The following is a 25,148-nucleotide window of genomic DNA, read 5'->3' as shown; positions in this document are numbered from 1 at the left end:
CACCATATTGAAGGAAGTAACAAACAAGGATTTGAACAAATGTTTGGGGGATTATTTGAATTATTTTCTAGACAATCCAATTATTAATGAATTGCGTGACCAGCATTAAAGTACAAACCAAATTAGTCAAGTCAATGGAGGATCTGCGTAATGGAGTGGAAATGCAACACCTCATGCAGTGACTATTGATAGTGGAGTGGTGGATACGCCAAAAAAATAAACATTTTGCATTGGCAGCAGACCGGTCAGAATCTGTCATTTTCACAGGAAGTAATCAAACCACTGATGAAGGTGGAAATATAGAATGGTATATAATAAATTATAATAATAAATTATAGGCTGAAGTAATACGTTATTTATCAACGCAACGAGTATTAGGCAAATGGAATGTCCTTGCTCAGCCAAGCATCAGTTTTAAGTGATGTCAATTACAGTGACAGGTGTGGAGAGGTGGATCATTTATACGTCACGTGTTGCAGAAAACTACTTTTACAAAGGCTGCATTCCTGCATCCTTGCGGGAACATCCTCGGGGAGCATCCTCGCTCCTCGATCCTTGCTCCTCAAAAGGCCATTTAACAAATTGCAACGTTCCTAAAGATACGGGACATTGATCAATGTATGGGTCATGCGAGAAAGATAAAAGAAGCGACTGGAATGAACCCACAGCATGAAGCCACAGATCCTCCAATGAGAAGTGAATTTCACAGGCAATTCAGTTTTCAAAGAGAGGCTATTCATGTTGGAATAGCTGACAACTCAAGGCAAGTTGGCAAAGTGGCCAGAAGTGATAAGGAACATGGCACGATAACCAATCAGCTAAAAAATATCTTATGTATAAATTGTCCCCCATTTCAAATTCTATTTCCCCATTCCATAGTTCTTTCAAAGAGGACTCATCAATGATCGCTGTATTGAGATTTCCAATATATGATTGAATTACATTTAAGAACATACTGTAGTGTCAAAAATAGAAAACACGTACTCAAGCGACCAATTGTGGGAGGTGAAAGTGATGACTGGTGATCTTGTCGGATGATGTGTGACTTCACCCAAACTGTGCAAGAAATAGACAGTAAACCCTAATTTTAAATGGTTCATAAAATTCTTGTTAAATTAGCAAATTAGAATTTGCTAGCAAACCACAAATTAGCAGAATACTGTAATGTTCATTAGCTAACACTTTTGCAGTTACTGTGCAAGTAAACCTTAATTAGGTATGGATATTTTCTTTATTTATTTATTTTTGTCAACCTTTTAAGTCAGCTGCCCACATTTCAAAGCTTTAAAATCCATATGAATACACCAAAAAAACTGCATGGAATTTCACTAGCATACGAACATTTAATCATGCTCAATGGATGGCTAAAATAGCTGGGTATAAGCTTCCGAGTTAGAATCCCAGCCGAGGGCCTTTCTGAGAAGAGTTTGCATGTTCTCCTCATGTTCTATTTATCATCACTTCCTTTCCACTAATTCCAATGAGTGTTACAAATCGTAAAAAAGGTCAGTAAAAGTGGGGTGACATTGATTCATCCAAATGACTAGTTTCTAAATGAGTTTTGTAATTAAAAATGGTGGCCTCAAATTGTGGCTGGGTTTTAATTACCATACCAAAATCTGTGTATATATATGACAATTCAAATGTTGCTGTGCTGTAAGTAATGTAATGTAAATGTAAAGCAAAGGACGTGTTAGTTAAGTAACTATTTGAATTCTATCTTGAGCATTAGCTACCTAATCTTATGTGTCATGGCAACATAGTTTCATTAGGTTCCATGGGTTGTTGTAGCTAGCTATCTGCAAAATAGTTAGTATATTCTGTATTGCTATTAGCTTGTATTTCCAACTGGAAAACTGAGCCATTGTTTAGATATTGTTAGCAAGTAAGCTGGGTGCTTTAATGAAAGATATGGAACTGTTTCATATCTGGTTTTCTTTGATTTGAACAGTTGCTGTGACAGACCTGTTTAAGTCCACAGATAGCTAGCTGCCTAGATAAGCAATCAAAGATAGAAAGCAAGTTAAATGGCAATAGCAAGAGCCTGGTTTAATCAAAAACGCACTGTTTAATGGCATATGCAAGTCACTAAAGCCCTCCAAATCTGGAATCAAATCTCAATAAGATTGACTTTTCTGGCTGTAATGAGACATGGAAATGAGAAGTAAGTGGTTCTTGCCAATGAAAATAAATTTTCATCAAATGGTTGTGTCACACACCAGTGCGACACCCCTGGGAGTGAGAATTGGCAGTTCCAGGAGTGGGCCGCATGGAGAGAGAGAGAGCACAGCCACACCAACGCGAAAACATAAGCAACCACCTTCACCCTTCCCCCGCACGTGTCCTGGGTAAAAACAATAAACTAAAACAACAAACTAAAAGTACAAAGACAAAAGAAAGTTAAACCCAGTGACAGCTTTTCTGCTTGCCGCTGGTCTCAGCTGGCAAACTTTTCAGTTTTCAGAATCTTTCTTTGTCTATTGTGCTCGCAGGAGAAACAATGCCATTTTATGCAAGCCCAACAACCTATACACCATTAGAAACATAATTCTTTGGCTAAAATAATTCTCAGTCGTCACTACAATAGCTCACCATTCACTGGCTGTGTATAGAGGAGAAATTATCCTACCCAATTGGAGTCATTACTTGTGCTTGGCAGGTATAAACTGGATATAATAACAATTCTTATTTACACAGTACTCTTGGCGTGTATGCAGTGGTGAAATTGACAAAAACGATAATTCTTCTGGAGAACTGCTAAGTAAACAATTGACTTTCTATCAAAGTTTCTTCGAGTTAGCACATTTTACGACTACGGATTCTGTTTGCTGAACCCTTCCTGTGATAAGCATACTGACTTTACCATGATTGGTGTCTCATATGCGGATTTTCGAAATGCATAAAAGGTGAGAACCCCAACCCTGGTTTACGTCCCAACATGTTACAAAATAAGGAGCTGTTATCGCTAAAACATTGGCACCATAAAATTGTTTATAGAGATGGAGCCGTGAATTTTGATGCTTTCTAACGGCATATTGTGTGGCCAGATCAATTTAAAATGTAATCGTATGAAAACAGAATGAATACAAATAAACCCACTCTGGTACGAGCCATTTTGACTCACGAGGTTAAAATAAGCCACAGAAATGCACTCCACACCATAACACAGCTGCCAGAACCCTTCGCTCTGGAAACAAATACTCTGGCCTCTAGATTCATTTTGGCATGTCCCACGCATGCGCATGTCCGTTTTTTTTTTTTTTTTTGAACAAAGTGAAGGACGACTCATCTGACAATATGACTTTTTTCCTCTACTTGGTAGACCACACTGCTTGTGCTCTTTGCATCACTGTACTCACAAATGTGCATTTCTAGACGTAATAATGGGTTCATGCACAGCAACCCAACCATAGAGTCCCTCTGTGTGAAGTTATCGACAAACTGTTCTCAATGAGATTGCCTGCTCACCCTAGATTGATATTTTCAGTCAACTGATGCAGAGTTATTTGCTTGTTTTGCCTTTCACCTTGAACCAATGCACAGCCATCACGGTCTGGGAGTATGCACTATGGATCAGTTGCCCCTAGTTGATGACTTCCATACCAGCATTCCCTTAGCCACTGTTCCTCGTGCATCAGTATACTTAAGACATTTATATTTATGAACTTAAATGATGTAATATAGAGAGATACTTTCAGATTTCCCTTTAGTGTCCTTCCAAGAGAAAATTTCTCTCTCTGCTCAAGAGGGGGATCATATTTAACAGTATGTTATTGGATGGGTGATACGAAGTTGCAACATGAATCTGCCTTGTGGAGTAGAGTGGAGTTAATATTGTTGGTGTAGATCAGGGTTTTTTTTGTTGTCATTTTTATCTTTTAAAATGAATTGCACATAATAAAATATAGCACAGAGACACTTTAGCATTCACCAAAGAAACTGTACAAGTGTATAAAAGTAACCACATATGCTAGTTCAGAATCAACCACACTATATTAAAACATAAGAGTACAGCAATGCATGAATCACAGGTTCATGCATGAAAATCCCAAACCTGCAACCTGCTGACTATAAGGCCAGTCCCTGAACCGCACTGCCATTCCTGTATCACAGTGCTATTGACTGTCTGTACATATAAATCCAACCTGATTACAGCTACAGTGTAATGACTCATAAAAACGAGGTCCCCCGCCAACATCCTCAAGTCTGCCTGGCGCAGTGGACGAAATGAATCAGAACGATTGTGCCCCAAACGACGCAGTCTGAGCATTAACAAACTGAGGCCTCGTTCGGCAAGCGGGCTTTGTGCAAAGAAAATGACAAAGTGTGGCCATCAATTAGAGGAGCCGACAAATTTCTGCATCCAGACAATGTTTTTCCCTTGACCTTTCCCGGTCCCATTGTTCAGATGTCTGCATGAAAGCTTTATGCCTGTCGTAACAATGCAGCTGCTTCAAGGAGCGTACGAGCAGCAGCATCTCTGATTGAGGGAGCATTCAATCTGAATTTTTGTTCTTTAGCATTTCGAATGGGGTTTAACTTATTACATTTCATTATAATATCTTATAATACTGTTGGGTTCATTTTTCACATTGTTTTTCATTCATTTTAGGGACTGCAACTTGTGATAGGAGGAACGGGGGAAAATATATTACTCATTACTCAAAATAAAGAACACAGCACGTTGTAGTTAGATTGGAAGACTAAGAGAAATGACAAGGCTTCGTAGGAGCTTTTCTATCGTATGATTCATCATCGACATCATCATCATCATCATACATTTTGCAATTCCAGCACAATGTTAAACCTAAATGGAGTTTAACCAGATTAATTGAGCAGTTTCAGCTCAATTTTTTTCAGTTAAATTGCAAGCTAAATACATACTATGCAGGATTTTCCAGCCTGTGTTTACAATCAAATACAGTATGTCTCCTCCTCTGTCTTCACTCACCCTCAAGTACCCGACTGTGTCACAGACACACAAATTCATTAGGAGCTACCAGTAAATTTCTTCCATCAGTTACTAGGACCGGACATTAGGCTACATTGTCTAGTCGGGACCACAAACCGGACATGTACAAAACCGGACATTCCAGTAAAAAAACCAGATGTCTGGCAACCCTAGCTGCATAACTAAAGGTAACGTTACTTACAGGTCTAACAGAAAACAAGCCGGCTCTGCATAGCTTTTTATCCCCTTAGCAAATCTCAGCTGATGCCACCAAGGAAAACCAATTCCAAGGTTACAGTAACCGCAGGTCTTGAACAAGCCCTGTCGGCTTGTCTTTTTGCTTTGCTGTATCTGGGCTAGCTGTAATATATAATAGCAACGAACACTCCATTGAACATTCTCTGTAGCCACACCCATCCCTCCCCACACAGAAAAGAGCGCCATGGCCAGAAAAGTCCCAAACACTAAGAATAACATATACAGGTAAAGGTGCAGAAATTCTGCAGAAGTCCTTAAAGACTTAGTTTGCCAGTGCATCAGAGATGTGCCTTAGCATGGTTATTTTATAATATTTTCAAATTAAAAATCCTGCATAGCATGCCTTGCCCTACACGAATAGGTTTTTGACTTGAGGTTTTTGCCTTCCTTAAACCAAAACATTTGTAGCAGTTTCAGTTCTGAATATAATATAAAATGCATGTTTGTGTGTCTGTGTATTTAAATCGCATTTTCAGCTTACCACTGATATGCTGAAATAAGTTTGTTCATTAATATGTGCAACATTATTTCATATTTTACTAAATGAGTGATCTTAGTTTCTGCTGCCTAAAAAAGCTAGGGAAGTATGCATACAGAGGGGAGAGGAATACAGGGTGCCACGGTGTCACATAAAGAGCAGACTTCTAGTATATTGTTACATGTATCTCTCATCAATCACTGGGATTCTGCACAATGCACCATTTATGTATCTAAAAAAGACTATTTCTCCTGTGAAACTTAAAATACTACTACATTTCGGCCTTGCTAGAAGGTGAGAAGTGTGAAATGGCCACTCATTGTGTTCCATATTTTTGCTTCATTTATTTCAGACCGCTAAAGTTTCTGAGCCCCTCATTTGATTGTGCAGCTTTTTTAACCTTGGTATGAGAAAACGGAGACTGTCAGCCTTAATTTAATTTGGAGCCACTGCACCACTGCAGCTCACTCTAATTGATTTTAAATGCCCCAGGGTCCGATTGTAAGAGCAGTGTGATTTCCTGCCTGCTCTATTTGTGGTTACAACTCTGTGTTGAGATGTCAAAAAATAAAATAATTAATGTCTGTAACTATTCAGTCTTTAGGTGTTGCTTTTGCTTATATATATATTTTTTAAACAAACGTAGTAACCATAAAAGGGTTAAATTCATAATTGTTGGCCATCAGAATTTGGTACATGCATGAAGGTGTAACCAGGACAGTTTGCAGGTTCAAATCCTACTTATTTACGTCCTAGAGTAAATTCTCCACCTGAATTGCTTCATTAAATTCCCTGTTGTAAAAATTGTTATAACAAAAAATGCATGCTATCAGATTGCCCTGGATAAAAATATAAAATAAATAATTCAAGGATTTATGTGTTCTATAATTTATCAAATATTAACTTGAAGTTTGGACCTTAGATGTCTTTTGATATTTTAATAATATAGATGCCGACATTCGATCCACAACTGTACTAGGAACTGATGTACAGTAATTATTTCTGTCTTTAGCCAGTGAAGATGTCCCAAATGTAGCTACTGTTGCTAGGCAGTGCATGTGATTGACAGCAACTACAAGATGCAAAACTAACGGTGCCTGGAAAGCTGTGCAATTAAATCACTTTATTTTTACCTCAAGGGCTTAATTACATCAGTGACAGCTGGAATATGAAATTCATATGCATAGATGTACAGTTTTTAATGGATATGAAATAATGAACTAATGGATGTGAAACACTGAATGACAGTCACAAAATAGGGGGAATAGGATTTCCATGAAAATATACAGTTCAACCCTTTAAGTAACACAGGCCGGAGTGGGTTTATTTGCATTCATTCTTTTTATGCCTCCGCGATTGCACAGCCGTGGCCGGAGACATTAAATTTTCAGGTTGTCTGTCCGTCTGTCCCATTCGTCCCATTCTCGTGAAACGCGATATCTCAGGAACGCCTTGAGGGAATTTCTTCAAATTTGGCACAAACGACCACTTGGACTAAAGGATGAACTGATTAGATTTTGGTGGTCAAAGGTCAAGGTCACTGTGACCTCACAAAACAAGTTTTTTGGCCACTAAACTCAAGAATTTATAAGCTAATTATGACAAAGTTTCACACGAATGTCTAATAGGATAAAATGATGAAGTGATGACATTTTATATCCAAACGGTCAAAGGTCAACTTCACTGTGACATCATGATGTTCTGCAAAAACACTTTTCTGGCCATTATTCAACACCATAACTCTAGAATACAGGCATACAACCGTGGTATTTCTAGTTTTTTTTTTTTTACACTGAAATTTTCAATCAAAATAGTCACACGATACACCATTTTAAAGTTCTAAAATCACAGTTCTATGTTTATAAACTATTTTACGATGCCAATGTTTTAGTGACAACGGTTCCTTATTTTGTAACATGGGGTGGCTTGGGGGGAACTTACCTTCTTTACATTTTGGAAATCTACAGATAACACACATCATGATATAATCGGTATGCTTGTAACGACACAAATCCAAAAAACAAAATCCATAGTCATTTTTACTCCCAAAAATGTGCTATCCTGGAGAAACCTCGACAGAATGTCCATTGTTTGCTTGGAAATTCTCCAGAGGAATTATCATTGTTGTTCATTTCACAGTTGCATACATGCCAAAAATATTGTGTACAAAAGAATGTTGTTATCTCCAATATGTATATATTCCCTGGAACAAAACAAGCCCACCTGTGAGCTTCTCTGATCAGTACTGGGCTAGCCGTCCCTCCGTATAGTCAATGAGACCTGCAACGACTCAAGATGGACAGTATAACTCTTGCCTGGCACACTGCCAGCCAATAGCATGCTATTATAGTGACGACCAAGAAGCATTTTGGTAATGTAATGACATTTCTAATGGTGTTTCAGTTGTTTGGCTTGCATAAAAGGACACACATTGTTTTGCCTGCATAAATAAACTATATCTTTTAGCATAGCATTGTGGCATATAGGCAAACAAAATAAAGTAGCTCTTTCTGTGAAAAAGTTACAGTAAGGACAGCTGTTGATTGAATACAATCCACTGTCTCATTTGGCATTATTGGCTTTTGTACCAGATCAGAGCAACCCTGGAAGGCTCGCCTGATCAAATAATAATGGGTCCTGTGGCATGGAATTAAACATATGACATTTAATTAGATGTAAGAATAATATAGTATATTTGGTACCCAATTAACCTGAGATGACATTTTAAAATAATCACATGACTTCATGACATCATTTGCACTAATATGCAATTTGTCATACAGTGTAGTACAGTATGTATGGTCCAGGGCCAGATCTGTGCACAGAGTAGGTGAAAAGGGCACCAACTCTCTGGGGGGAGGGGCACTAAATGAAAGGGAAAACTAAAAATCAGCACATTGCATCCCCGATAGTCAGTGGTACACAGTATGTGAGGGCATCCACATGCTGCTCACAAGGGGGTCTAAATTTTTTTTTACGTTATACATTTATACAGCTGGAAATTTGCTGATGCAGCAGAATACAACTGTAATGGCTCACCTGGGATTTAACAACTTATTGTGCCACCATGCTGCTGAATATAATAATGTTAGGTTATGTGAACTACTCCCATAGCCCTACATAAACCCACCAGGTACTGTATGTACACTGCACACCGTAATGTGTGGGACAAAGACTTTTTTTTTAAATTATTTGGCTCTGCACTCCACAACTTTAGATTTGTAATCAAACAATTCACAGCTCTTATTTAAGGGCATTTTAATACATTTTTTTCTTCTGTTTTTGTAGAAATTATAGCACTTTTTATCAATAGTCCCCCCATTTCAGGGCATCAGAATGTTTGGGACAAATGGCCTCACAAGTGTTTCGGATAAGTCAGGTATGTTCAGTTGCTTCCTTAGTGCTGGTATAAAGAACTTTCAGTATCTAGTTATGATTCAAGCCGCCTCATTGTCTTTGGAGTCTATTATTGGTGTTTGTCAATGTGAGGACCAGAGTTGTGCCAGTGAAAGTCAAGGAAGCCATTATGAGGCTGAGAAATGAGAAAAAAAAACAGTCAGAGACATGGGCCAAACGTTAAGCTTACCAAAATCAACTTTTGGAACGTAATTAAGAAGTGAACTAGTGAGCCCAGAAATCACAAAGAGCCTGGTCGGCCAATAATAAAGAAATAAGAACAATAGCATGTCTCCTACCTATGGAGCATCAGCCCTGTAACATGTGCAAGACTGGAATGCAAACCTGGCCTGTTTGATGCAGCATCTAGAGGTAAAAGCTTGTTGGATTCCTTTGATCTGGGTGGATGGACCGACAGACGCACAAAAGCAGTATCCAGTAGGCTATGTTAATGAACAACATATTTTTTGATCCTGTATTTCCCCATGTTATGCCATACTTTTTGTTCCGACTATCATTAGCTGCCTATTGCAAAGATAGATTCAGGTCTACCTTTGAGCCTGTCTCCATAGCAACATATTCCTGTGTGTTTCTTAATTGGTTAATCACAATGTAAACTCTATTTACCGCTCCATCTATTCCCACTGATTCTCATCAGTCTGTTTTACCGTGTGCCAGGATTTTATAGTTCCCACAGTCATCAGAGAGATAAAAAAAAATCTGTCTGGATTTTCAGTGTTGGGATGTGGTTTATCAAGCTTAAATATTTTTCGCTTTCATGCAAGATTCTCTCGAGTCTTTCTGAAAAGAAAAAAAAAAACATAAAAATCTTGTAGAATTCACCCCTTCTCCCTCATTAAAAACTCACATTTATCAAGTCACATTTTAAATTTAATATTCCTAAAATAAATGGATGTGTTTGACATGGATTTTAAACAAAAATGAATTTATCTAGCAATAGTTCATCACATAACAGCAAACTGTCCTCATTAACTACCTTCTGCGGAGTCTGAATGGATTATTCCTCAGTTGTGCTCTTGTACAGTAAAATCACAGTAAAGGACGGTCACTGTAGCATCCTTCTGCGTTAACAGCTAATTACAGTCTGGCACGCTGTTGTGCTCAAGTTTTCACTGCCTTGGAAATGGTACAGAAGAGAAACACCCATATTGTGTCTGGGTGCACAAGGGAACATCTGACAGAAGTGCCAGAGCATTGTGGAAAAGCCCTGACTTGTTTTGTCAGCATGCTGCTTGCCTGTCTTAGACCACTGATGTGCGATCATGCTCCTATGGGGCCCTGTTACAAAATTATACAGTTTTAGAACAAAGCTTTATCAAGTAAGGCGGAAACAGGACCACCAGGATGGTCCAATCTGCCTGAAGCAACAGGTCTACTAATGCATATTGGTGTCCCCTGTGCCCAAATGCACTGTGGGGGAAACGGAACTCTTTAGGCTCCAACAACCTAGTTCTGTGAGCAGAACCAGAGGGCACAGTTGGAAATTAGTTCAAAGTAAATCTCATACTATCAAGCGGGAAAATATTTCCTTACACAGCTATTCAGTCATGGATTAACTTGTCAGGATTTATGATGGAGGCAGAGGCTTTGGGGTCCTTCAAGAGCAAACTCAACACATTGACGGAGTTACTGAGATATCAGGCTAATGAAGAGATCAGGAAGGACTGAATAGTCTGCTCTCCTCCTTGTGTGCTCTTATGTTTTTAAATTGTAAAGTTCCCTGGAGCGGCATCAAACTGAGCAGACATCAAACCATGTGTGCCCTAGTATGCAGCCCTCAGTATGTGCCTGAGGCAGTGTGTTTTGGACAGCCCAGATCATCACGTGAAGTATATACTGTATACTATACCAGAATTACACAAGCAATATCTGGGCGGATCCTTGAGCTAGATCATGAGCACTGGACGTGTTGCCATAAAAGAGAATCTTCCAATTTACAAACCCAGGGAGGTCATGTGTCTAGGGAAGGCCATGTAAAACTCTTCTAATTGAAATACAACTTGAAACATCCCCATTAGTGTGCTACATGGATGTGGACTGGAAATTTTATGGTTCTATTAACTTGGAATCTAGGAGCTAGGAACATTAGATCTAATGCAGCTACATACTTTCATTGTGTGTGTGTGTGCGTGTGTGTTTGTGGAGGGGAAGAAGGGGGGTGGGGCTTAAATAAGTAAATAATAATAAATGACACTTCAAGAAGTGAAAAACAGGGAATTAAGTGATCTCTTCCATTCTGTTTCCATTCAGCTTACATCACATTGCAAGCCCATGTTAAAATTCAAATCAGACAAAGGCCACATACCATGACGGCCGTATATTGCACCATTTATAGAAAGCACAAAATCTTTAATAAAAGAGAGTATTTTATACATATTTCAGCATAGTAAGTAACATAGTAGGTAAAATGTCATAATATAGTGTTGTGGGGCTTTAGGGCTGACATCTGTGTACAATTAAATTGTATTTATTGAAATAAACAAGATTTATTAAGGTTGGCAGTGTGTCAGAGTGGGTAGTGTACATGAATGGTGACCTTAGGATTTCAAGTTGAATACATTGTATGCTTTTGCTGTTGTACCTCTAAACAAGGCTTTTAACCAGAATAATTATTTTGATATCCAGCTGTATGAAATTGATGCTATTTAAAGATTTATAAGTTTCTCTGTACAAGGGTGTTTGTGGGGGGAAAAAAATAAAAAAAAAGCAATGATAACCATGGATATAGTTTTTTTTTTTTTTTTTTTTCTAACCTCATGAAATTTGATGAACACAGCTTGTGCTAGGGCACAATATCAACAGTGTGGAAGACAAGTTAACAAAAGAGCATTGCCCCCATGGTCAGTCCAATTACAGCTCTTATTTGTGTGGATTTTCCCTGATGTTTCTTTAGTCTTGAGCCTGCTGCATTGTATAATTAGATTTCATGCCAGCTGTGGACTGTGTTTGCCCTCTAGGCTCCTGTTAATTGCTGCTCTCGGCTGTTTTATCATTTGTGATTAGGGGGTATAAAAAATTGGAATTTAATATGTTCTTTGGCTTTGATCTTCTGAATATGAGAAATCTTTAGGATTTTTTTTCTTTGCTTTTCCATAAATCCTTATCATCAATGTCATTTTATTGTGTTAATGAAAATTGTACTTTGTAATACAGTAAAACTCTCATTGACACTAAAGCAGGTAGACGTGATTTAACTGGTTGTCCTGCTAGATTGGGACCGGCACAGAGCTTGCATTTTAAAGCATTTGTTTTCATACCATAAGGAAACATTTAATAAGGGTTGTAAAGATAATGCTTTGCATGTGGAATACAGGATTTAATTTTAGAAGAACGAAAACAATTTCTCTGGCTGGCTGCATTCATTTTCAAGTTGTCGTAGCAGCAAGAATAAACTATCAATGCAAAATCGGGGAGTTTAACAGGCCGTTAACCAATTTTTCATTTTTCCATCGCAGGTAATTCAGATTAACTTTGAAGAATTTGACTTGGAGATTGGATATGACACGTTAACCATTGGAGATGGAGGAGAGGTCGGAGACCCTAGAGCAGTGCTCCAAGTGTAAGTGTTAATATAAAATCAGTGAACTGTTTTTAAAATTGTATCTAGAATTATAGATGTTTTGAGGTTGATCTGCCTCTAAATCTGCTCTTTTCTGTGTCTGCAGGTTGACAGGCAGTTTTGTTCCTGACCTCATTGTCAGCATGAGTCACCAGATGTGGCTCCACTTGCAGTCTGATGAGAGCGTGGGATCAATAGGATTCAAGATCAACTACAAAGGTAGATTAATCATTTTTCTTAGGGTCTTGGGGTGGGTGCTCCAGAGCCTAATTTTGACTGGACAGATGTTATACCTTCAGGCACCTCTGTACAACTATGTATTTTAAAATATTTTTAAGTCATTGGTGTTTGTTTTTTTTTTTTTTTTGTCCCAATTTGAAAATGTCAGTTGTCCTTCTCAAGTTGCTAGCTAACCACACACAGCTGTGCAAGGCGCACCAGAATTCCTGAATCAACGTTCCTCTGGTGAACTCCCCCATGAGCCAATGAAAGTTATCCACAATAAAGTTCAGGCTACACATTAGAGGAGAGCTGGCAGGAACAGAGGGCAGTCATAGGTCTCACTCACAACAACAAGTAGCGAATGCACACGTTTGGCAAGAACCTGAAGAACGCTGGTTGATTCATATCCACCCCATCACTGTTCTCTAGTGACATTAACCAGAAAGGAACCTTGATTTGTGGTCTATATAGCCGAGACTGAGCATGTGGTGAGTGCCTTTATCAAATGAGCCACTCTGGAGTTTGTATGAAAAGAAATATCAAAAAGTATTAAGCAGGCAGTTTCTCCTAGGACACTCATAAAGTCTCTCTAAAATCAAATTACTGCCTTGCTATGTACCAATAAGGGAACCATTGTACTTTTAGGGTCTTTTTGTAGTGTTAGGGTTTTCTGGGTGACAGATTATATTATTAATGTGGTTCAGTAGCAGAAGCCCAGCTTTTACAACTACTACTAAAGGATGGCAATCTAATCATCAACTGAAAAAGAGGTGAGTGCTAAACTACCACTTTCAAGGAGTCAGTCACACAAATGGGTCAGAAAGAAAGCAAACAATGGAGGAACCCTTTGGCTTGTGACCCCAGCCAGGCCAGCTGCCTATGTGCCTCCAGCCACTTTGATGGATTCTGCTCTTGCCTTCCAGTCTGAAACCTATTGTTTAGGTTTGTTGGGAAAATGTACACCAAAGATGTCATGCGCAAAAAAGAGACATGGGCCAAAAATAAAACAAGGGAGAAATTGAGCTATAAAGCGTCCAAATCTTAAAACAAAGCAATGCCAGTCCAGAAAACCTTATCTTAGTCGGCGTCTCAAAGCAATCGCAAACAGTCGGTCAGATAATTACCTCACTGTCACTCAAACACTGTAAAGCCAAAAATACCTCAAAATAAAATGGCACTATATTTCAAACAGAATTGATTCTGCCAACAGCTGCCACCATCTCCAAACAGTATAAAATCTGACTGTTATTGAAGGCATAGATACTCACTTTTATTTCCACTGGAAGTCTAATCCTCCTTGCTACATGAGTATGTCACATAGTGCTAAAAATAAACTTGACTACTGATAACTATTATTTGTAGTTGACTAGTTATATAACTAAATTGCTAATATTGAATGAAAATGTACCTTGACAAAGTTTCATTTTATTAGCACTGTTTATGCAGTAAATCCAACCAAAATGTTGATACTCTTTTAAATGTGTTGTAATCATGGCCATAAAGGTATATTGCTTATTTAATAACGCCTTTATTCTTTTTCCTGAAGTTGAGGGTTTTTTAGACATTGGCCAGATTCCACAAGAATATTCTCAATAGCACATTTACCTGTGTTTGGAATTCTCAGCCCATCACCCAAGGATAAATGATATTGTCTTTTCATTTTTTTTCCTTCTCACTCAGCAACTGGCTCTGGGCTGTACATCAAACTAAAACCACTTGGAATGTAAAATGAAAGGAGAAACATGTTTATGCGTGTGCACATGTATGCCAGTGTGCGGGCTTGTGTTTTCCTGAGGGATGTAAATATTCCCATTTGTTGGTTCAAAGAGAAGCTGGTCCATTATTTTTCAAGCCAAGGCATTAAAGTCCCAATTCAATGGCATTATAGGTTTTTGTAACATTCTGTTGGTACTGAAGCAGTTTGTCGGTCAATAATAAAAATCTTTGTTTGTTTGCTCAAAGGTTTACTTGTTATTCGGGCCAGACATTTTTTCTTTCTTGGCACAACACATTTTAGGTATGCATGATTGTGTATGCAACATTGCGGAACCTTTGTTCATGCCTGGATTAAATGACCATTTGTTTTCAACTTTGACTCATGATTAAATCTAACTGCCTTGCATTTAATTATTATTATTATTATTATTTTTAATTATTATTTTTTTAGTTTTCTGTTTAGTTTTATATTTCAATATATGTCACAAGAAGTTCAGAGATCATGAAAGGCAATTGTAACACAATTTTGTTAACATATTGAGGACAAATTGTAGTTAAGAACAAATGTTAATTGCATCCAGGCCTTGGTCAAAATAAAAGTCAAGACAATGTTGCTTTTTATCTTCTTTCCATGAGGGAAATAACTTGCTGAAAGTAATTACACAAATCAATTATTTGTGTATTAAGCAGGTTCACTTCTGATTTGATAATGGACAATATTTCTGTCTTTCAAACAGGTTTTCTTTTCGTAAATATTTCATTATTTCCTTCTCGGTCAAGGTTCTTGGATAAATGTATTTCTAAATGATGGATGTGTTTCTACCTGGAAATTGAAGAAAAAACAGAAGGCAGAAAAATCGATGCATTTCAAATTCTCAACCTCTATTGTTTTGAGAAAAGGGGGATAAAAGAAAAAAAGTCTGAATTCAATTCAAACAACGGTCCACCATAACATTTAAAAATATAAATAACCCCCAGGAGCCCCATGCATTCTCATTTTAGAGAGTCCTCTTTGCAATATCCATTTATATAACCATGAAATGGCAGAACACATACAGAGGAAGCTCAACGTCTATGTGTGAGATAATGATTCAGTCGATTTGGTTTTGAATAGAATATGCATACCTCTGGCATGGACATTGTATCTTCAACCTGCTAGTAAGGGATGGATAATTTATGTTCTGGAAGCAAGAGCTCCAGCAGGTTTTAGAGACACATTTCAGAAGAGAAACCAGTAACTTCTACTGCTGCTGAAGACTAGATCTACCCACTGCTACTCTGTGCGCTTTAACACTGTAAGCTTGCAGCACTGAAACGTAAAGTACCTAAGGGATCAGCAAAAATTTAAAAGGACTTGAAAGATAAAGAGAACAAATTGTCTGGGTTCTTTGTTGCTCGGAATATGGGTATAGCAATGATTGCTGCCTTTGTCATTTGATATGTTTTATACAGAGTATGTGAGTGGAGTTGTGTGATACAAAATCCCACTTCTCACTCAAAAGGGTGTGTGCCCACTCCACTGCACCAGTCCCCATCCTCTTCCACGCTCTGCTCAAAAGTCGTTCATCGCTCCAAGCAAAATTGGGCGCTGCTCCAAATTCACTCCTTTTTTCTTATATGATGGATTAAATTATGATTTTTTTGTAGGCCTACACCAGCAATAAAGCTAATAATCCAAGGCTTGCTTGTAGGCTTGCTGTACTGTCTAAATAAAGGCTCTCTGATAAACGACATAATGCAGTTCTCACCCAAGTCATAATTTATTCTAGCTCACCGGAAATAGTCTATTGAGCTGTCATCTGACAGAAAGTATAATAGAAATGAGCTAATGGTGATTACAGTTTACAATGTATCACATATCGTGGATAAATTCATCAGTGATAAAAATAATTGACAAAAATACTTTGAAAAAGTTGGAAGTAATCAGAGTATGGCTGTTGTTTGTGCATACTCCATCTTTGTTTCCCACAGTCAACCAAAGATTTTACGGGATGACGTGATACTTTACTCTCAGTGGTGCCACTCCAATCATACGCTGTTCAAGCCTTTTGAAAAAACATGAGTGGAACATCACCTCATTAGCTAACTCTCTTTGACGTTTATGTAATACCCAGAATGTGCGCGATTATTCCAGAGCTGGCTGTGTCACTTCAGCGGTACTGGAGCGATATGGAAGCGACCACTTACGGAGACGCTCCAGTCAAATTACGGTCTCTCGCACCCCCACTCCCGCCCTGCTCGCATACTCTGGTTTTATATAATACTGTAACACCAAATTGTGTTGTTATTTATTAGACTTCAAGGTGTTGATAGAATTTCAGATCCAGTTGCTAATGTTTGGCCATTACTCCATTTCAAAAGCATGAAAAATTCAATCCTTTTCATGAACTGCAGGTGGTATTCTACTAACCTAGCCAGTATTGTAATGGGCTGTAACCCCTTTGTCATTTAGAAGCTGGAGATGGACTATTCAGATTCAGCTCACTGAATAAAAAAAAATATCCATGATCCAGGATTTTTGCTCCATTAAAACTGATCTAAAGCTTGAGTGTGCATTATAAGACAACAATATTGAAATATTTTGTCTGTTGATGTGGTGAAAGGTTCTGTTCATGCGTGCACGATTTTCGGTTGCACAAAATTATGGTTAGTCTGAAATGATGCTACATCTGTTCACTGTTTCTGTTCAGCTCCCCACATCAGTCAAAGATCATTTCTCAAACTATATTATTATGACAGTTCACTGAGAAGCATTTCCTCTGAACCCCTTCATCATGCATCACCTGTAGCTTGGACTAGAAAGTGTTCAACATTCTGGTTTCCAGTTAATTAGTATAAAGCTATAATTGTATTCAGGCAGTTGCTGGATATTGCATATTGTAACACATATTATTATTTGAATATATACTGTGTGTTCAACTTGTGATACATATATGATGATTTTTGGCAAGCTTTACTGTCAGTGTATCCAATGCAAATCAATGGTGAGAATCCACTTGATGCTTCTTTGACCCCTTCAGTCTGTGGGCAGCATCACTTTGGTTTTTTGTTATGCACTTTTTATGTGGCAGCATATCTTGTTGGTTAGTGAACAAGCAGTTTTGATACATTACAAAGTAGTACAACATAAAATGGAAATCATATCTTTCCCTCCACATCTGCAGTTCAGGGCCATATCTTCAACTCTAATGTTTCAATGGGCTAGATGAGAGATAAATGCACAGGACAGGTAGTATCATGGTGCAATGATAATCATAACATGTGAATTATGAAATGATATAGTTATCTGTACTGATAATCTGAAGTACTAAAATAGCATGATATATAAAAAACAGTACAGCTAGACAGGCAACAATCCAACATTGGATTGTTGGCCTCTGTGGTGTGAAGCCCCATATCTGACATGTTTACTCTTGTTAAAAAGGGTGCAATAAATGTAAGGGCTCTTTTTTGTGTTGATCTTTATAAGGAAACATCCAATATGCTCTCCACATAACTGCCATAATTAACATCCCCAGACTAGAGTAAGAATTTATGCTGATGGATTTATTTTCCAAAATGCGCACAATGAAGCCATTCACTCATCATTTTGTGTAAATGACAACAGCTGCAGATGTTCTGTGCGCTCAGATAACCTTTCAGCTACAGTAATTACCTCCCCCCCCCATGCTCCTAAGGATAGGACATTCAACACAGGTTGTGACATTAATGCTGAATTGTACCAACAAGTTGTGTGGAGATTTTCACCATGAAAAATGTCAACAAAGGAATATGTAGGTCAGTCGTGAGGTGGGAAGCCCTAGAAGGCACAGAAAAGAACACAATGTTTGTGGTATTTTGGTCATCCATGGGCTTCTGGGTGCCCATTTTGGAAATGAGGGACATGCAGCTGTGACATGAGCACAGCCTGTCCCCATGCAAAAGGAATATTAATTGTGTTCTATTCCATTGCTCCTCTCAGCCCTTTATTCTGCTGCTGAGCAGGGAAGATTTATGCACCTCTTCACTTGGCTTTTTTGCACTTTTGACAAAAATATAGAATTGATGCAGGAATCAGCTTTTGTGTATGTGCAGGGATTGTGCAAGATTTATATTCCTGTAAAGCTGTGGCTCAGACACACACACACATCTTGTGTGGCCTCACTCTTTCTTTCTGCAGAAATAGACAAAGAAAGCTGTGGGGATCCTGGGACACCCCTGTATGGGATCCGAGATGGAGGAGGCTTCTCCAATGGGGATGTGCTGCGGTTTGAGTGTCAGTTTGGGTTTGAGCTCATCGGAGAGAGGACTATCTCCTGCCAGAACAACAACCAGTGGTCTGCTAATATACCTATTTGCATATGTGAGTTTGCGTCCTCCTCGTACAGCTTGGCAGAGCAACTGCATTGAAGTCTCTCAAGACTGTCATTAAAACATGCAGGAACTGGAAGGGAAACCATGTTATAATAGCCAATGGATATAAACCCCTATGCAGAGTGGTTAATGAAAAAGTCATTGAAGGTCTATATCTCCCATCCCTGCTGTTGTATTCCACAGGTATCTCATTAAGTTGGACATTAAGTGGGTTTTGATATTTAATGCATCTGTTGTTCATTTATGATATCCTACAAGGAAAACTGCACTGAAAAAAACAATATTCTACTACTCACAACAATTCTCTTACAGAATTTATACTTTATTGAATTAATTCAATTTTATGTCAAATAAGTTGCATTATAAAATGAATCATTGCAATGTATTTTATTTAAATCATTTCCACCATCTGGAAGTATTTGTGCAGTGAAACACTAAAGTAGAAGACACAGCAGCCCAAACTGTTGTTGAGAGACTACATAGAGTATTTTTTTTATTTTTATCATGAATGTGGCATTAAAAGGATATGAAGTTGAGGTCTTCTGTATTCAAAGAATTATGTATACACTTAATTTAGTGTGCACATTAGCCCTGTGTTTCTGTGGAAACTGCAGTAACAGGATAAAAACAGCCACAGTCTCAATGCAGACTGTAGATATTTTATAGAATGGCAATAAAACATAGGCAACATGGGCAGTTGGCTATATTGCAAATAAAATGAACTATATACAGGGTAAAATTTTTATTTTCTTCCTCTATGGCAATTCTCCATAACCATATTTGTAACAGCTTGCAGTCATAAGAATGTAAAGATTAGGACTATACCAGAAATGAACATAGCATTTTGTCTGAGTTCAGAAGAAGCATCCCAAGAGACAGGCATGACTGATTCATTATATATGTGTGGCTTTTCAGTAGTAAACAGCTATAACATTATGAAGGTCCATTCATAGAGAGAGTAACCCTTTTTCCAATAGAAGATCAAAATGTAATAAAAGTAAACACAGGGGGTAACTGTCTGCTGAGTTACTGTTATAGAATTCTTTTTATTCATTTTCCATTTCTCCGTCTCTCTGCAGTCCCCTGCTTGTCAAACTTTACGGCACCTGTGGGATCTGTCCTGTCACCCGATTACCCAGAAGGCTATGGGAACAACCTCAACTGTGTGTGGCTCATCCTCTCGGAACCTGGCAGCAGGATACACCTAGCCTTCAACGACTTTGACCTGGAAGCGCCGTACGACTTCCTGGCCGTTAAGGACGGCGAGCTTCCGGAGTCAGCGGTCCTGGGGCGCTTCTCTGGGGCAGAGGTGCCCTCTCACCTCACCAGCAACACCAACGTGCTACGGCTCGAGTTCCAGGCTGACCACTCCATGTCTGGCCGTGGGTTCAACATCACCTACAGCAGTGAGTACTCCAGACCAGAGCTCCAATAATGACCTACAGCAGTGAGTACTCCAGACCAGAGCTCCAATAATGACCTACAGCAGTGAGTACTCCAGACCAGAGCTCCAATAATGACTACAGCAGTGAGTACTCCAGACCAGAGCTCCAATAATGACCTACAGCAGTGAGTACTCCAGACCAGAGCTCCAATAATGACCTACAGCAGTGAGTACTCCAGACCAGAGCTCCAATAATGACCTACAGCAGTGAGTACTCCAGACCAGAGCTCCAATAATGACCTACAGCAGTGAGTACTCCAGACCAGAGCTCCAATAATGACCTACAGCAGTGAGTACTCCAGACCAGAGCTCCAATAATGACCTACAGCAGTGAGTACTCCAGACCAGAGCTCCAATAATGACCTACAGCAGTGAGTACTCCAGACCAGAGCTCCAATAATGACCTACAGCAGTGAGTACTCCAGACCAGAGCTCCAATAATGACCTACAGCAGTGAGTACTCCAGACCAGAGCTCCAATAATGATTTAATACTGTGGGAACAACAAAGGTATTACAGAGCAGTAGGTTCCTCACCAAACATCAAACCGTATTCTGCAATGTACAGTGTGCTATTACCTTATTAAGTTTAATGAGTTCAATAAGTCAATTTTTACATTTTTAAATTTCTCATGAGAGTATGAGTGGATATAAGACTTTGATTATTTATGATCTATGACTTGAAATAACCATGAATAAAAAATCTGCCATTGCGCAATACCATTGCACAATCACACCCTGGAGATGCCCCAATTATTCGAGACACTAGCTCCCCCTGCTTCAATTACAAACTAAAGCCGTCGTGTGGTATATTGCAATTGCAGTATAGAGCAAGCTGAGTTTCTGCATTAATCACACCTTTTGAAACGTATACTATAGGAGGCAAATCAAAATACCTTCAAATATTAATGCTGAGCATGGACGTTGGCCATGAACAAAACTATTGATGGAATATTCATTTCATGCCAATTAAGCAATAATTGGCTGATATCCTGTAGTACTCTGTCTAGAGACAATTTTGGATGATGTCTTCTTTGCAATCTCTTTAATCTTTGAATCTTGTTCCGGGAAAGTAAGAATTTACTGGCATAGTCAACTCAAGGCAGACGCCAGGACTTGTCATACATATCCCTTTGGTACAATCATATGCTTTAGCTCAGATTCCCTTTCCAGAATTACTGATGTACCTTTGGTGATTGTGCCATCTCCCGGATTCCTTTATATGGATGTCTGAAATTGCAATGCAGTCTAGCTTTATTTGCACATTAAGACAATATATCTTTCCAAAACACTCATAAATGAAGAAAGGTAAAAATAGTACAAAGTCTATAATGATATGCATGTAGCATATCTTTCTGTCTGTGAATCTTTGTCTGACTACTGTTTCTGAACTAAATCTCAAAGATAAAGGGTGTCAGAAGAGCATGGTGTTTCTCTTTCTTTAATGCTGTCAGCTTTTGGACACAATGAGTGCCCAGACCCTGGGATGCCCCTAAATGCCCGACGCTTCGGGGACAGTTTCCAGCTGGGCAGCTCCATCTCCGTGGTCTGTGAGGAAGGCTTTATAAAGACACAGGGAGCAGAGACTATCACCTGTGAGTTAAGCAATGGGCAGGTGATGTGGAGTGGACCCATTCCAAAATGTGAAGGTATGCTTTTTAATATACTACTGTACCTGTTGTGCATAATATTTACTTGGCACCGGAACTTATTCAAACTTATTCAACCACCTGCCAGTCAATCTTCTCTTGCTTATTTCACTTAACATTCTATAATATTTTTGAATCAATAAAGTGTATCCTTGTTACTTTTCAGTGTGATTGCAGAATATATGGAAGCTCTGTCATTTCACTAATCTAGACGTTTTATTTTATGCTGATCAGAAAACAGAGCACCAGCTGCAGCGAGAACAGTATCATTAGGACACATATGACATGTTTTCAATGTTAAAATATTTAAAGTAATAAGTATAGAAACTGAAAGTAAGGTAGTATAATACAATAGCACATATGAGTATTCTGTAATAAGTCAGTTTTGCAGTGACTCTTGGCACATCTGCTGTAACCAATGCTGTAAATTCCCCGTGTGTTTCACGCTGTGAGAATGTGTCTGTTAACTGCATGCTCTGCCCTCCAGCACCTTGTGGAGGTCACTTCACCGCCCCCAGGGGGGTGATCCTGTCTCCCGGGTGGCCAGGGTACTACAAGGACTCTCTCAGCTGCGAGTGGGTGATCGAGGCCGAGCCAGGGCGCTCCATTAAAATCACATTTGACAGGTATCTTTGGCATTCCTTGTGTTTTTCTTTAATATTTTGCCTCTTTAATGCCTACTTTACTGATGGGGGAGCAAAAGAGTGGAGGAAAAAAGCAGTGGAACAAAGACAGGGGAAAAGAAGACGACACTAATGGAAATAACCTTCATGGTGTGTAAAGGGGCATTTTTTATGGAAGATGGGGGGAAAGACAGAAAATGGTTTGTTTGTGTAAAAAAGTCAAAAGGTTGAAGTCTGAGTAACATGGAAAAGATGGGAACTGGAGAGAAACTTTTCTTAAATAAAGCAACATTAATAGGATGGCAATTGCTGCCATTGCGGAATTTCCATCAACAAGTGGGAACTGGGGGCAGTGTTGTATCGCACTGTTACACTGTTAGCTTTAGTACCCTTGTTAAAGACATCTCACAGGGCGAAGAACACTTTATAATTCTCTGTAATGGACAAATAAATGAGAAAAGCTAACCTATTACAATTTGATGCTAGTAATGCAACAAGGGTAAACATGCACTTCAGATGGACTGCGTGTGATATGCGTGTGAGGCTTGTACCTTCATGCTGATGTGACATATTCAGTTGTACCATCTCACCCTAACTGATGTTTCTGGCAGATTTCAGACAGAACTCAATTATGACTTTTTGGAACTTCACGATGGGCCCAATTTGCTGTCCCCGGTCATCGGCTCCTTCAATGGGACCCAGGTTCCCCAGTTTCTGTTCTCCAGTGGTAATCAGCTGTACCTGCTCTTCACAACAGACAATAGCCGCTCCAACAGTGGCTTCAAGATCTACTATGAAAGTAAGACTGTTTGGCCTAGATCATAATTTTGGCATGCATAATGTTTCTTTGTGTGCATATATGCATGTGTGCATTTATGTGTGTCAGCGTATGTCTGTTGGCTGAATGCTGACCTGCAGGTGCTCTCTGTTCCACAGGTGTAACTGTTGACAGCTACTCCTGTCTGGACCCGGGGGTCCCAGTCAATGGGCAGCGTTACGGTCCGGATCTGTCCATTGGGTCTTCGGTTTCCTTTGGTTGTGACCCGGGCTACACGCTGAGTCACGATGACCCGCTTGTCTGTGAGAAGAACCGCTGGTGGAATCACCCACTGCCTGCTTGTGAAGGTAAGTCATGCAGTTGTGTTATACTCAGGAATTTTTAACGCCCAAAGGAAAGTAGTTTTGTGTTTTTTTTTCTAAAACTGGTGTGCGGGGAGTTAGAAAATGTTCCGAGGCAGAAAGTCAGCTCTTTAAGATCGCTACAAAAATGACCGAATTCTCACATTAATGTTGGAGTTTTACTTCGTTGCCCTATTGTCATTAACTCATACTACTGTGGTATATTCTCTCTGTAGAGCATAGTTTAAATGAAGATAGTCAGTGACATGTTAAAAACTCTTAAAAACTCTCTATTATTAACGTGTGCAATATTATGTATAAATGTGGTAATGATTGATATTATTCTCACTTTGTGTGCCCCCAATTTACGGTAAATTACCAATTTTACAGATATGCAAATTTAAATTTACAGCTTACTTTAATTATTCTGGGTTTATGTTCTTGCTGCCCTCATATTTCTGGCATATGGTTGATGGAAATAAGGAACAGTGCTCTGGGAACACTTTAAAGGACCTTTAACTTACCTTGGTATCTGGCTGTGAGTGTATGTTCTTCAGTTCTGGATCTTTTCCAAAACCCCTTTTTCTTGTTGTGTATATATATATATATATATATAGTATTATAATTATCACTTTATTTTTATTGTTTTCAGTTCTATCTAAGGACATCTATGAACTCAAATGTACTTTGAGCATTAGTTCTTATTTCCAGCGGTATGATCAGATATTATCAAGTACCCTTACAAAAAAGAAAGAAAAGCAGCAAATTATGACGATACAGTAATGTGATAATAAATCTCCTTCTTCTATCTGGACATATCTTTGGCAATGAATAGGAGTGGAGATGGCGAGGTTTAATACACAGACAACTTTGTGTTATTGCACTGAAGGCTGTTTCAAGTCTCAAATAGAAAGTATTAAATATGAAATATTGTGTGTTTACACAAGTCACCAACCAAATTGCATATTTAAAATAAAGCAGTACAGTATATATACATGCCACTTACTGCACTGCTAACTACCTTATGAATGAAATCGATCTATAATTTGACAACAAAATATTGAATTGATATTATTTATTAGTTAAAATAAATAGAAATTAAAATGAAACAAATTTTCGGTTACGTTCTTGTAGATAATATAGGCCTATGCCTGAGTATTGGATAACAGGTGTATTGGAGTAAGATAGGAGGTCCAAAGACATGCAGGTAGGCTAATTGGAGTCTCTAAATTGCCCATTGGTATGAGTGTGTGAGTGAATGGTGTGTGTGCCCTGCGATAGATTTGTGACCTGTCTAGGGTGTATTCCTGCCTCTTGCCCAATGCATGCTGGGATAGGCTCCAGCACCCCCCACGTCACTG

The 25,148-nt window shown here is 38.8% G+C and overlaps 1 protein-coding gene across 4 annotated transcripts in view; it reads left to right on the top strand.

Annotated features, from left to right (window-relative positions):
* Positions 1-25,148, top strand: part of LOC135260434 (CUB and sushi domain-containing protein 3-like) — a 325,294-nt gene that overhangs the window by 159,812 nt on the left and 140,334 nt on the right. For all 4 annotated transcript variants that reach the window (XM_064345673.1, XM_064345666.1, XM_064345659.1 and 1 more), the window contains exons 11-18: positions 12,560-12,663; positions 12,770-12,882; positions 18,761-18,943; positions 20,034-20,360; positions 21,851-22,045; positions 22,533-22,671; positions 23,280-23,467; positions 23,605-23,793. In XM_064345673.1, the coding sequence (XP_064201743.1) occupies positions 12,560-12,663; positions 12,770-12,882; positions 18,761-18,943; positions 20,034-20,360; positions 21,851-22,045; positions 22,533-22,671; positions 23,280-23,467; positions 23,605-23,793 (1,438 nt within the window). The remainder of the gene's footprint in view (positions 1-12,559; positions 12,664-12,769; positions 12,883-18,760; positions 18,944-20,033; positions 20,361-21,850; positions 22,046-22,532; positions 22,672-23,279; positions 23,468-23,604; positions 23,794-25,148) is intronic.

This window comes from Anguilla rostrata, chromosome 1 (genome assembly GCF_018555375.3).
Source record: "Anguilla rostrata isolate EN2019 chromosome 1, ASM1855537v3, whole genome shotgun sequence".
Lineage (NCBI taxonomy): Eukaryota > Metazoa > Chordata > Actinopteri > Anguilliformes > Anguillidae > Anguilla > Anguilla rostrata.
This window is presented reverse-complemented; position numbering and strand designations above follow the sequence as displayed.